Below are 14,971 nucleotides of genomic sequence, written 5' to 3' on the forward strand. Positions count from 1 at the left end.
GGTGGTCATGTCCCATACACCAGCTGGTCATGTCCCATACACCAGCTGGTCATGTCCCATGCACCAGCTGGTCATGTCCCATGCACCAGCTGGTCATGTCCCATACACCAGCTGGTCATGTCCCATACACCAGCTTGTCATGTCCCATACACCAGCTGGTCATGTCCCATACACTAGCTGGTCATGTCCCATACACTAGCTGGTCATGTCCTATACACCAGCTGGTCATGTCCTATACACCAGCTGGTCATGTCCCATACACCAGCTTGTCATGTTCCATACACTAGCTTGTCATGTCCCATACACCAGCTGGTCATGTCCCATACACCAGCTGGTCATGTTCCATACACCAGCTGGTCATGTCCCATGCACCAACTGGTCATGTCCCATGCACCAGCTGGTCATGTCCCATGCACCAGCTGGTCATGTCCCATGCACCAGCTGGTCATGTTCCATACACCAGCTGGTCATGTCCCATACACCAGCTTGTCATGTCCCATACACTAGCTGGTCATGTCCCATACACCAGCTGGTCATGTTCCATACACCAGCTTGTCATGTCCCATACACTAGCTGGTCATGTCCCATCCACTAGCTGGTCATGTTCCATACACTAGCTGGTCATGTTCCATACACCAGCTGGTCATGTTCCATACACTAGCTGGTCATGTCCCATACACTAGCTGGTCATGTCCCATACACCAGCTTGTCATGTCCCATACACTAGCTGGTCATGTCCCATACACTAGCTGGTCATGTTCCATACACTAGCTGGTCATGTTCCATACACCAGCTTGTCATGTTCCATACACTAGCTTGTCATGTCCCATACACCAGCTTGTCATGTCCCATACACCAGCTGGTCATGTCCCATACACTAGCTAGTCATGTTCCATACACTAGCTGGTCATGTCCCAGACAGGTGGTCTGGATCACCTCGACTGTTACTGGTCCGTCTGAAATACACACAAGGAACAGGTGTTGCAGTTTATCAACTGATAATAAGAAATAGGTCTGTTGTTATATAGGTATTGCAGTATATCAACTGATAAGAAATATAACAAGAGCAGAGAATAACGGTTTGATGAGCTAAAGTGATTCAGATAGTAGATACTGACGTCGCGTCAAAGATTATCGAAAGATCATTCTAAAAATATTCAAGGTTTTTTTTGTTCTGGTCCGGAAAAGAGCACTACCCTCATTTCCAGTAAAGTCCAACTTGTCACGAAAACTACAACAAAGTATATAAAAGTCCAAATCAAAAGGTATCAGTTCACCACGAGACTGATCTGTAAAGAAAGTTTCATCAAGAAATGTTCAACGGTTTAGGAGTTCTGCTCCGGAAAGGATGACACACCCTAATTTTCAGTATAGGTCAGATGAAATGGTGTTTAACGTCGCGTCCAAGATTGTTGCGCTTATATAACGACACGCATGCATGTGTGTGTGTGTGTGTGTGTGTGTGGCTGCTTGTAGTCCGGGATGATGCCGATTTAAAGTGCTACCTCACTGAGATACCATGCCACAATTTAACATGATTACCCCACTCAGACACTGTATACTGACTCCGAGCAGACCACTCCTTGTTTTAGTCCTTAATACCGAGCGCCAGACAGGGTAACAAAAAGTACCATCTCTTAACGTCTTTTGGTACGACGTGGCCGGGTATCGAACCCAGAACCTTCCGCTCTCCGAGCGGACGCTCTGACACAAGACCACGGAGGCGGTACAGTAATCAATGCGTATGTGTTAAGTGCTGGATCTGGATAAAGAACTATGGATCTGAACTCTTGATCAATGAATCCACTCTCAGATGAGAGACGCCTTAGACCACTGCGTCACAATATTAAACGTCAACGCAAGAGAATGATCATTCTCGATTATCTGCATCAACAGATTCCATTGCAAGTACAAGACAAGGTTTGGTTTGGTTTGGTTTGGTTTGTTGTTTAACGCTGCACTCCAGCTATATGACGGCGGTCTGTAAATAATCGAATCTGGACCAGACAATCCAGTGACATCATGAACATCGATCCACGCAATTGGGACCGATAACATGCATCAACCAAGTCAGCGAGCCTGACCACCCATCCCGTTAGTCGCCTCTTACAAGCATAGTTGCCTTTTACGGCAGGCATGGGTTGCTGAAGACCTAGTCTACCACGGATCTTCACGGGCCTAAAAGACAAGGAAGCAGTGAAAAACATATGAATTGATCACTGAAAATCGGTGACGACACCAGATAGTCGTTAATAGGTATTTTGTAATATGGTTATAGGATTGCTGATCTCTGCAGATCGAGTAACCTATCTTCCAAACACATTCACATGTTTTCCACTATCTTCCCTTGCATTATAAGTCTTTTGTATGTTAAATTAGGATAAAATAAAATATCCATCATATCATTACGAAATAAACTTTCTATATTGTGCCTCTGGCGGTGTCGTAATTAAATGTTGATATCATATCAAAACTGTTTTATCTTAAACGTTAAATATAATCGTAGGACAACAGAAATAGTCTGGGGGAGAATATGTCCTTTGATATTGCGCTTCTGGCAGCCTCGATGGCGTGTTTCACAGCCAACAACGCTGATGCAGCCATACACAGGGGCGGCTCGCCGACAGCTGAAACCGAACGTGTTAACGTACTTTACAACAATTTTAAGATCAGTATACTTTTAAGTGTAGGAAAAATCACGTCCGACGGTTTTTTGGATACTTAATACCGGCATCCGTGGGATAAGGGTTTTAAATATCATAAAAACCGGCGGGGAAGTGTTTTATCAAGGTTATAAAGAGAAAACAACATTTATCAACATTTTTATGTTTCAAAAATACTCAATCTTATTGAAATCAGACCTTAATTCTCGCTACCGCTAAACAAAGATCTGAGGACATCCCGTTAGGGGGCAAGTCAGAACGACCTTTCATCCGACCAATCAGGGCGTCGCTTACCAGATCATGAAAGTAACAGTCTGAATGTGATTTCTAATCATGCAGCCACGAGAACGTTAAATGGGCACTGATCCAACGCAATTCCCCGGACTGGTTGTTGCCTTTGTAATGTTTTTTTCCCCCGTGAGAACCCGGATGATACGCAACGCAACTGAGCGTGACCAGAGACTGGGCTACCGTCTGCAAGGACAGTTAAATAAACTTGGAGGCTGGAGGCAATACTTGTTTGACGCATTTTTGCATAAACACTGATTGGGTAACTGTGATCTATACAGATTTCGACAAAGGGCGCATGTTAATTAATTTCTTCAGCCTAAACAAACAGACAAAAAGAACGGCGGAGCTCATCGGAAGTCGTCATTTGGAAATACCCCAGATTGTTATAGTTTAATACTGAAAAAAGTATCCATGCAGTGAAAGCATTTTCGGATTTCGGATTGCGTCGATAATACGATTACTACTCCCTTGTTGTCATCCACGTTTTCTCGTATAACCCTCCACTTGTGTATTGTCGTCATTCACTTGATGCTCAGTTAATGAATTTATTACAGGTACAATTAATGGTAGCACCACTTAGATTACCTGACAAAGGTTCCCATTTGGCATTTATTGTGTCTGGGGTAATTATTCAATCTAAATCCAGGTTTGAAGTGAGGTGAAATGTGTGTTATGTAATATGCACGTGGCAGCCCAGCAAGAGATGAATGATCAGCTGATTTATTTTTTTGTGTAAATCAACGGATCGTTCCTAGTCATCAAAGGATTAACAGAAAATACGTTGATTGATTAATCACTGTTATCTTGCACAGTGGATATGTCAAAAGTGAGTGTTTACATGTCTAGGTTTACTAAAACAAAGGGAATACACTCATATCATGGAGTGAAGTGCCGATGTAAAAACAACATACTTTGTTCAAAGGGTTAACTGATAATACGTTGATTGATTGATCATTGTTATCTCTCACTCAATGGATTTTTTAGGAACCGTGGACGTTATGAAAATAGTTGTCACGTGGGCTTTCTCAGCCGACCTTTGAGACGTGAGACCTATGTGAACACCTGAAACAATCCAAGTGATCAGTTGAGAAACGAACACGGGTTATAATATCCCGAAACGATATATATCTTTTGAAATATGTGATTGTTACAGTGACATCGAATAAGTTTCTTAGTACAGCTGCAGGCGAATGGGATATTGTTCCTTTGTGTGGATATTCACGGATACATTCCTCGAACAAGAAAGCTGCCTAAAATTTATACACATAAATTTGGTAGGTTGTAATTATGGTATTTGCATTTTGTTTTCCTTCATTTGAACCGATAATTCGTTCTTGTTTCTCTACGTCTTGGTTGGGAAATTCTTCAATGCGCGATAGACGTTGTTTTCACAGGTCTTTTCCTTTGTAAGCGTGTATATATTACCGTCAATTTGTAAAATGTGATTCTCTCAGGCAATTTATAAAATGTGTAAATATTTCAGTCATTTTGAGAATTTGTCAAAATATGTTTCGAAGCGTTGTCGCCAATTGTTGAAGCGTTGTCGCACGAGAAAGCTGTCTGGACATTCCATTGGTCGGTCAAAGTTCACGCAAGGTCGGTCTGGCTTGACCCGTAACGGGATGTCCTCAAGTCTTTGTTTAGCGGTAGCGAGGACTGAGATCTGATTTTAATGAGATTAAAAAATACTTCCCATGAACCTTGAGAAATGCTCGTGAAATATCTTTCCCTGGCGTACGGTACTTGAAAAAGACATTCTTAAATGCATTGTGATGTATCAGCGCCCGTGAAGCCTTGTGGTAGAAAACACTGGGATACAGATACGACGTTTGTTTGTTGGATCCTCGGGAAAATAAAGAAAACATTTGTCATTAATTTTACATTTCATTACATTGTGTTTGAATGCAAAATAAATTTCAAGCGAGAAACATTCATATGTTACAGCCTTACCGGAAGTTTTGTTGATATCATTCCTGGGATATTATATATATTACGTTTCTATGCATTTTGGTTTGTTTGTTTGTTTTTTGTTTTTACGCCGCATTCAGCAATATTTCAGCTATTTGACGGCGGTCTGTAAATAATCGAGTCTGGACCAGACAATCCAATGATTGACATCATGTGCACCGATCCACGCATTTGCTATCGATGACATGCATCAACCAAGTCAGTGAGCCCGACCACCCGATCCCGTTAGACGCCTTTTACGACAAGCATAGTCGCCTATTACGGCAAGCATGGGTTGCTGAAGACCTAATCTATACCCCGGATTTAATTAACGTTTTCATGTCATTCTGAAGCATATCAAAGATGAAATATTATTTGAAACAAGTTGACATGGCTGACCATTCGATCCCGTTAGGCGCCTTTTACGACAAGCATGGGTTGCTGAAGACCTATTATAAATTATAGCCCCAGGGATATTATAACATATTAAATAGCAAAAATCCCAGGGATATTATAATATCCCTGTTTATGAGATTTAATCCCACTGGAGAAATTCTAGGATGACGTCACTGAAGGTTTATAATTTATGGCTAAATAGTGGTAAACTAGTTCAATAATTGACTAGCCTCTGCTATTATGAATGCTGTTGGAGGGGAATTAACAGTATTGTCAGTCAAGTCAAGATTAAGATGGTCGAGGCATGAAACAATGGGAATGCGACGTGATAGTTGCACTCAGCAACTGGGTTGCGTTCTATGCCGCTTTTAACAGTACTGTAGTATCATCATGGCGCGTCAGCTTGTTGTTGAGATGGGGAGATGGTTTGGTTTGTTATTTTACGCCGCACTCAGCAATATTCCAGCTATATGACGGCGGTCTGTGAATAATCGAGTCTGGACCAGACAATCCAGTGATTTACATCATGAACATCGATCCACGCAATTGGGATAGATGACATGCATCAACCAAGACCTATTCTTCCCCGGGATCTTCACGGGTATGGAGACACATTCTACCCTGGGTCCTCACAAGGCGACTTCATAGAGATGCAATATTGATGAGTGTGGCATTAACCAACAAATTTCCATTGGGGGAAAACCCATTGGAGCGGGTATAATGCTTAAAGAAATAAGCTCTATTCTCAGGGCTAGATTGGAAAGAGGGGGTTGCACTTAGCTGATCAATGATGATGTACATTTTTAATGAATATCGTTGGAGCAACACAAATACCATAAGTGAAACAAGTTTAGTCAGAAGAGCCAGAGGATGTCAGTGAACAACATCCCTTGACATTATTCCTGGGTGTATATACACAGAATGGCAGACATGTGTTCAAAGGCATACGCTGCTGCTATTGGTATGTGTTTACTAGTAGAGGTCATTGGATTTGTTTCGTCATGCACACAATGCAAGGATTATCGTCTAGCGGAATTTGATGGAAAGGCTGTTACAGATTTCCACCTCTCTACATTCATGAATGTGATGATGCCGGCATTTTGCAACAGAAGGTGTTCCGAGGACAACAGATGCAAGTCCTACAGGTACAACCCAAGGACAAGGACATGCTCTACTTACGGCTGTGGTTACTCCGTCCTTGGGAAGACCTTGAACCCCGTGACTGACGAGGATGGATCACGACTCTATTCTTTCTGTGGAAGTAAGTGCAACGATTGGTTGGTTGGTTTGTTGTTTAACGCCGCACTCAGCAATATTCCAGCTATTTGACGGCGGTCTGTGAATAATCTAGTCTGGGCCAGACAATCCAGAGATTATTATCATGAGCATCGAAAGTGCAAACGAGAGAGGATTGCATTATTAATATGTAAAATATGTATTGTATTTGTACAAATACAGTTGTCATCTGTCATGAGAGAGAGCTGAAAACAGTCTGTTCCGTATCGATTCCCAAATTGAAACAATTAGCTAACCCATAAATATGTACGTAAAAATATTTATTTTGATACCAACAAACAACTAACAACTGTAAACACAATTAACTAGGTTTACAACTCAATAAAAACAGAGTGGTAGTTCAATAAGCAATGGCAGTATCAAATACAATATATGATGGCAGTGGTGATAGGAAAAAGTTCAGTGATCATATTTTTCACCTATCCGCATTAGTGGTCAAGTTTCCGAGAATCCGGGGTGGAAAGTGATCTTCAGATAACAGCTGATCTTGATGTAATGTCAGATGAAATGTGAGATGAGACAGGCACGTGCCCGCTCCACCCATATGGTCTCACTAGCTTGCCAGCACTTTCCACACAGTGCTTGACTGGTCCAGTGTCACAAGAACATCACAGACTACCCCATTTGTTTCTATAACGCTTAACATCCATCCATGCTATTTCAGAAGTTTACATGGTTGGTTGGTTGGTTGTTTTACGCCGCACTCAGCAATTTTCCAGCTATATGACGGCGGTCTGAAAATATTCGAGTCTGGACCAGACAATCCAGTGATTTATATCATGAACATCGGTCCACGCAATTGGGGTCGATGACATGCATCAACCGAGTCAGCGAGCCTGACCACCCGATCCCATTAGTCGCCCTTTAAGACAAGCATAGTCACCTTTTAAGGCAAGCATGGGTTGCTGAAGACCTATTCTACCCCGGATCTTCACGGATCCGTATGAATACAGAGACATGTAAAATACATATGTCATGTAAATAGTCATCGTCAAGTGGAACTATAATATCAAAATGTTAGCAACACCCGAACACTCCCTTTTCCCACAACAAATCTACTTTAATGAATTTCTTGCGAAACCGCGAAACTACGGTGATGTTTCGAAAACAAGTTTAATCGTTCGTTGACAAGGCCAAGGTCACAACGTCACTTGACCGCAGGCAGAGGGATTCCCCCGATGACAGTCTGTTTTCAAACTTCCTATCACTGGAGACACGTGTCTAATGACTTGTCAGTGCCCTGGTTGAGAAATGGTGAATTGGTGATTGTACCGGAAAAGATAAGAGCTGAGTGTGCGAGACTGGCTAGCTGACACATTGAAAGTTTGGGATGGAGCAGAGACGGTCGACGGTTGGCAAGTCGGAACACAGAGCATTGATTGAGAAGTGCAAGAATCACTAGGCCTGTCATTCAATTTACTGTTATGTTTGTGCTGCTCTTCAGAAATTTGTGAATAGTTATTGTCACTCTGCACATTTCTAAGGCCACTGATTTGCATTATCTGAGGAGGTAGAACATTTTTCTCAGAAAGAGTTTGGACCACATACTTTCGGGCGGAATGATTCGTCAACCGTTTGGTAGATTCAAGTTTTGCATTTGCTGCCATGCGTTTCATTATGGACCAGAACTTGTTGATGCCAACAGGTTGTCGCTTAAACCAAGGATGTGTCGGAGCGGGAGAAATTTGGGAATTTGTTGCCAAGTAAAAAGGCGCGTCATGGCCACTAAAACCTTTTGGTCTAAGGTTAGCATAGCGCCTATACGCAAGGAGAGGGCAGCGATTGTCACCTGTTGTTGCCCAAGCTTTCGGCGTGACAGTCCGAACATCCCGGATGTTTACACCAGTGCGTGTTTTGTTTAGTCGCTCAGCAAATGCAGGTACTCTATGCCATTTCCATCCTGATTTAACATCACGTCACCCCAGAGCATATTTCTATGGTGGGTAACGCTGCGAAGCCCAAAATGTGTTGTATTGGGCATTATTTTGTGTAACCAAAGTGTATTCAAAAAGGATTCGGGAATATCCAGACCCAATTCCCATAATGTGTCTATGTCATTCTGACTTAGGGACTGCGCACGCATAGAAATGTTTCCGAGACCTTCTTGTATTAGATTTTTGTGTTTGGTTTTCAGAACCTTCTTGACGTGTGTCAACTCTGTATCGTGCACAATTGATTTTTCGTAAAATTTTGTTTGGAGGTGCCTGTCTATACTGGCAGTCATCCCCCTCAAACTTGTGGGCTCATCATCGGATCCGTCACCCTTTTTGACGTTCGTGAAGAATTTGCATTAAAGTTTACAAAGTTAATGGGCCGGAATAGCTTCTAGTTGTCTATAGTGCAAGAATCTAGTGATGATTTTCATGTCGTACGCAGTTTTCCTGGAAGTGTTCACATTCTGATTTGTTGCAGTGAAATTCGAAATTTCGGAATCGTCACAGTAGGTTGGCGGAACAGGTATTTCATCCACCTTTAGAGGCAGAGGCACAATATAAAAAAGTCCTCTTTGAATAGATCATTGTCACCAAAGGTGGTTGGGGGTAACATGGCCGAAACTGTCTCCGGAATTCGTTGCCATCGATAGCGAGGCACCTGTTTCATGGAACCATCATCCAGTTTAACGTTGAACATGCTGTATGTCCCTAAAGGCTGAACAACTGATAGCACCCGTCCCTTCAGCTGACCATCAATTTTGACACAATCGTTTACTTTTATAGCTTCGGTTGCCATTGTGATAGGATCATTCGCTTGACGATGATTCATCGTCTGCTATATGTACTTTAATTTTCATGTCGTTATTATTTCTAATTAATAAAGAATTTCTCATCTGTATATTTAGAACATATTACTTTTACGATCTCATGATAATTTCTTTGAATAAAAAAGTATTTGTAATACGCCCTTGTGAGAATCGGTACAATTTGACAGAAGCAAGTTTGTTAGGTCATGTGATGTATCATCATGTCACCAACCAAAAATAGTTGTGTGCACGTTTGTTGGTTGGTTGGTTGTTTGGTTTGTTGCTTAACGCCGCACTCGGCAATATTCCAGCTATATGACTGCGGTCTGTAAAACATTGAGTCTGGACCAGACATCCAGTGATTGATATCATGAGCATCGATCCACGCAATTGGGTTCGATGACATGCATCAACCAAGTCAGCGAGCCTGACCACTCGATCCCGTTAGTCGCCTTTTACGGCAAGCATGGGTTGCTGAAGATTATCCCGGAATCTTCACGGGTCTCTGTGTGCACGTGATGTTATTAAACAGTGTGTAATACCACTGTATGTTTAATGAACGGGTGATCTCTTTACGGATGAGTAATAAATATGGCTTCGTCCTTGTTGACACCCCGTGGTTGGTGGGATCCAGTAGGGTGAAACACTAAATATACCACCATGACTGTTCAAAGCCCCTACCCGTGAGGATCCAGGGTCTTCAGCAACCCACGCTTGTCGTAAAAGGCGACTAACGGGATCTGGTGGTCAGGCTCGCTGGCTTGGTTGTTGCATGGATCGATGCTCGTGATGTCAATCACTGGATTGTCTGGTCCTAACTCGATTATTTACAGACCGCCATCATATAGCTGGAATAGTGCTGAGTATGGCGTTTAATTAAACAACAACAACGACATAGTGAGTCGGCTATGTATGCAGGGTGTAGTTGATGCTAATGGTTTTTTTACCTTTAAGAACGATGGAATCTATTCACCTTCGAACACTTACCTCCACATGTTTGAGAGCCGTGAATATCCGGGGATGAATATCTCTTCAGCAACCCATGCTTGCCGTAAAAGACGACTATATATATATGCTTGTCGTAAGAGGCGTTTAACGTAAACGGGTGGTCAGGCTTGCTGACTTGGTTGATGCATGTCATCGTATCCAAATTGCGTGAATCGATGCTCATGTCAATCACTGGATTGTCTGGTACAGACTCGATTATTACAGACCGCCGTCGTACAGCTGGAATAGTGCGGCGTTAAACAACAAACCAACCAACCTTACATGAGCTGTCTTGTCTTATATTACATTCTTGAAAACAAAGCTGGTTCTATATTTTCTTTGTTCCGTATCTTATTACAAGAGTCGTCGTTTGGAACGAAGTGCGTGACGTCTTCAAACTGTGCCTTTGGGAAGTCAAAATGCGAAGACGGCGTCTGCACCTGCATGTTTGGAGCTAGCTATGACGTCATGAGTGGCGACTGTCTGATTCGTAAGTATTTGGTATTACATTGATCTGACAGCGTCAAACTTTGGTTTTTGACCTGTGAAGACCCGGGGTAGATAGGTCTTCAGCAACCCATGCTTGCCATAAAAGGTGACTATGCTTGTAGTAATAGGCGACTAACGGGATCGGGTTGTCTTGGACTTGGTTGATGCATGTCATCGATCCCAATTGCATGGATCGATGCTCAGGACCCCTGAAGATTCCGGGGTAGAATAGGTCTTCAGCAACCCATGCTTGTCTTAAAAGGCGACTAACGGGATCGGGTGGTCAGGCTCGCTGACTTGGTTGATGCATGTCATCGATCCCAATTGCGTGGACCGATGCTCATGATATTAATCACTGGATTGTCTGATTCAGACTCGATTATTTTACAGACCGCCGTCATATAGCTGGAATATTGCTGAGTGCGGCGTTAAACAACAAACCAACCAATCAATCAGGATATCATTCACTGGAGTGTCTGGTCCTGGCTCGATTATTTACAAACCGCCGTCATATAGCTGGAATATATTGCTGAGTGCAGTGTTAAACAACAAACCAACCAACTTGGGTGTCCAACTTCTTTTGTATTAGATCATGTATGTAACCTCTTGATCATGGGTTGATAATCATTGTAAGGGATTAGAAGTGGTGTCACAGAGCGCTGCTTTTGCAGACGCATCGGTCATTGTGTTACCAATGATTCCAACATGACTGGGTTACCAGCAAAAGACGTCATATTGGGCAGCGTCGAGATCATCAAATAATATTTTTTTTAATTTAAGTAAAAGAGGTTTAAATTACATATCCAATTGTCTGTATACACAAAAGAGAATCTGAAAAAAATTATGAAGTATTTATTTTTAGATTGGTTATTGATATAGTTTAGAGCTGTTAAAATGGCGTTCGCTTATGCTGTGAATATAGAGCTGTTATCTGGTAACCTGGATACTAGTCTGTAGGTGAGGTGAGGTGAAATGGGGTTTAACGTCCCGTCCAAGATTATTGTTTTATATAGCGACGTGTGTGTGTGACTGCTTGTACTAGTCCGGACTGATGCCGATTTATAGTGCTAGCACACTGAGATATCATGCCGCAGTTTAACATGAATACCCCACTCAGACAAAGCATACTGACTCTGAGCCGACCAGTCCTTGTCTTAGCCCCTTAATGCCGAGCGCCAGACAGGGTCACAACAAGTATCTTTTAACGTCTTTTGGTATGACGCAGCCGGGGATCGAATCCAGGACCTTCCGCTCTCCGGGCGGACGCTCAACCACTAGACCACGGAGGCGGTCTACTATTCTGGATCCAATGACAGTGGCGCTAGCAACTGCGCCACCATCCTTAATGTTAATGATTTGTTAATGTTAGTTAATGTCAGGTCTGCATTTGGCAAGGAGGGGATGACAACAGTTGGACGGGAGCCTGAAAGTCCTTGCCTAACTGGGAGTTATTGTCAACTTTGGAGACTAAATTGCGAAACAATTTAGCGATGTCAATGGCCTAGTGGGATCATTTGTAGACTTCTGCGGCTTGGGTCCATTTCCCAAATTTATGACAGTTGGATTTGGCCTAAATATATCCGAAGTGTTACCTTGTTTCGTTTTGTCGCTTTTGTTACATTTGACTCTGCACCTCGTAACGTTACAAGAGGGCAAGGGGGCACGGGTGGCCCAGTCGTCTAAGGCGCCGCGATTCGCTGTGCAGAGTTGCGTCCTCTGGACACGCCAGAAACCTATGATTTTGGGTTCGAATCCCGGTTCGCCCCGATCATGTTTCTAGGTTTGTCAGCACCTTACCCGTGCTGGTGGGTTTCACCGAAGTGGTAAACGTCTGAGACCTGCATACCTTTGGGCTTTCCTCCAACATTAAGCTGACACGCCGTGATATAACTGGAATAATGTTAAAAGCGGCGTTAAACCAAACTCACTCACTCACTCACTCACTATAACAGGGCAGGCAGACTCTACACAAAGACTAGGGTTAGCGTAGCCTCCCTTTAAAAAACAAGTATGCAGGTAGAAACAATATGTATAGGCAATTGTTTTTTTGTTTTTGTTTGAGATGAAAACAGGTTTTTCGATGACAGAAGTTCAGAATGACATTGTACCCTCTTCTACGCTTGTGTGTATTAGGATGATAAATAACCAGTATTCGGAATACACACTCTGTATTTAGCTCGTCAAGGCGTCCTAAATACAAGGTTTATTCCTAATGCAGGGAACCGCCTCCGTGGTCTAGTGGTAGAGCGTCCGCCCGGGGAGCGGAAGGTCGGGGGTTCGATCCGCGGCCGCCTCATGCAAAAAGACGTTAAAAGATGGTACTTGTTGGTACCCTGTCTGGCGCTCGGCATTAAGGGGCTAAAAGAAGGACTGGTCGGCTCGGAGTCAGTATACTGTGTCTTGAGTGGGGTATTCATATTAAACTGCGGGTATTCGTATTAAACTGCGGCATGTTATCTCAGTGTGCTAGCACTATAAATCGGCATCAGTCCGGACTAGTACAAGCAGCCACACACACACACACACACGTACATGCACGTGGCTATATAAGTGCAATAATCTTGGACGCGACGTTAAACCCCATTTCACCTCACCTGATGCAGGATAATCACAATCCCTAACTTATCGCATGATAAACTTTATGTAAAGTGGGCAGTGTCAAGGAGATAACCTGAGAGTCTATGAGTGAGTTAGTGAGTGAGTTGGGCTTAACGCCGCTTTTAACAGTATTCCAGTTATATCACGGCGTGTCAGCTTAATGTGGGAGGAAAGCCCGAAGTGATGCAGGTCTCGGACGTTTACCACTTCGGTGAAACCCACGAGCACGGGTATGGTGCTGACAAACCTAGAAACATAATCGGGGCGAACCGGTATTCGAACCCACAATCATAGGTTTCTGGCGTGCCCAAGGGACGGAACTCTGCATAGCGAATCGCGGCGCCTTAGACGACTGGGCCACCCTTGCTCCCTGAGAGTCTATGAATTCAAGTAAGAAAATCCCTGATGATTTCCACTGTCCAATTTCAAACTATGCTGGTGAAATTGAGGTTACAATGTATACATCTATGACATGCCTTTAGCACCAGTGTCGCTTTGTGGCTGAAGTATTGCCAGTGCCACGTAATTATTAAGTCCATTAAGTATGAAGTGATGTCCATCTGACATTTTTTTCAGGCTGCACCGCATATGGCAAGGAAATCAGTACTTACCCTGCCAGTGGAGTTGACTCTTGCAACTCCAAGATCCTCAGCAGGCCTACGATACAGGCCGGCGCTGCAGCATGCGCGGCAGAGACTGACTTCGTGTGTGTCAATGCGGAGCATGACAATATATATGAAACATGCAACCTATGCGACACGCCCGCTTTGGAGCTCCCTGTCGGGTATCTCGTCGCTAATGACGAAGAAAAATGGCACCTGGCTATCCGACACTGTGCACACTAACGGTACTGTACACACTAACGACACTGAGCACTTTAACGACACTGTACACACTAACCAAGTTCCAAGTTCTTTATGAACTCAAACCGCCGACCGGTGGTATATGAGCAACATAATAGCATACATATATACAAAAATACAATGTGATCAAGTGGCAACAGTGCTTTACTTTAGTGCAGAAAGTAATATTTTTACAAATTAAGACAGTTTTTTAAGATTGTAAGTTCTCATATTTGACATCAAATGCTTAAAGGAAATAATGTTTGACCAGTTTAGATATCTACTGTCAATTAATGTTTTTCTTTGCTGGTCAAAATATTCACATCTATAGAGGTAGTGGAACTCGTCGGCTATGGCAGGGGAGGTACAAAGCTTACATGTGCGATATTCGCGTGGGATGCTCTCCAAGCGGCCCGTCTCAATCGGTAAATTAATATTTAGTGTTCTTAATTTTAAAATTGGAGTAAAGATTTCTGGTGATAAGAGAAGATATTGTTCAAGTTTGAAACTTGTTTTGTAAATTCTATAGTTGCAAGCTTTGGAGCTTGCAGTTAAATCGACATTCAATTTTTGAATAAATTGATCTTTTAAAATGTTTTCAGTTTTTGAGACTAACCAGCCGTGACTTACAGAATCCGGTTGATTAAAAACTACAGAAAGACCTGTTTAATAAGTTCTTAATGGTCTCCACCCAGTTGCTTCTGTTGTTATTAATATTATTT

At 42.8% G+C, this 14,971-nt stretch overlaps 1 protein-coding gene across 1 annotated transcript; it reads left to right on the forward strand.

Annotated features, from left to right (window-relative positions):
* Positions 1-6,218: 6,218 nt before the first annotated feature.
* On the forward strand, positions 6,219-14,252 carry LOC139466857 (uncharacterized). The gene is made up of 3 exons (XM_071248598.1): positions 6,219-6,558; positions 10,682-10,810; positions 13,984-14,252. Exons 1-3 carry the CDS (start codon positions 6,219-6,221, stop codon positions 14,250-14,252), a joined length of 738 nt encoding a protein of 245 aa, XP_071104699.1.
* Positions 14,253-14,971: the final 719 nt, after the last annotated feature.

This window comes from Haliotis cracherodii, unplaced genomic scaffold, assembly GCF_022045235.1.
Source record: "Haliotis cracherodii isolate W230 unplaced genomic scaffold, xgHalCrac1.p SCAF_19, whole genome shotgun sequence".
NCBI classification, from domain to species: domain Eukaryota; kingdom Metazoa; phylum Mollusca; class Gastropoda; order Lepetellida; family Haliotidae; genus Haliotis; species Haliotis cracherodii.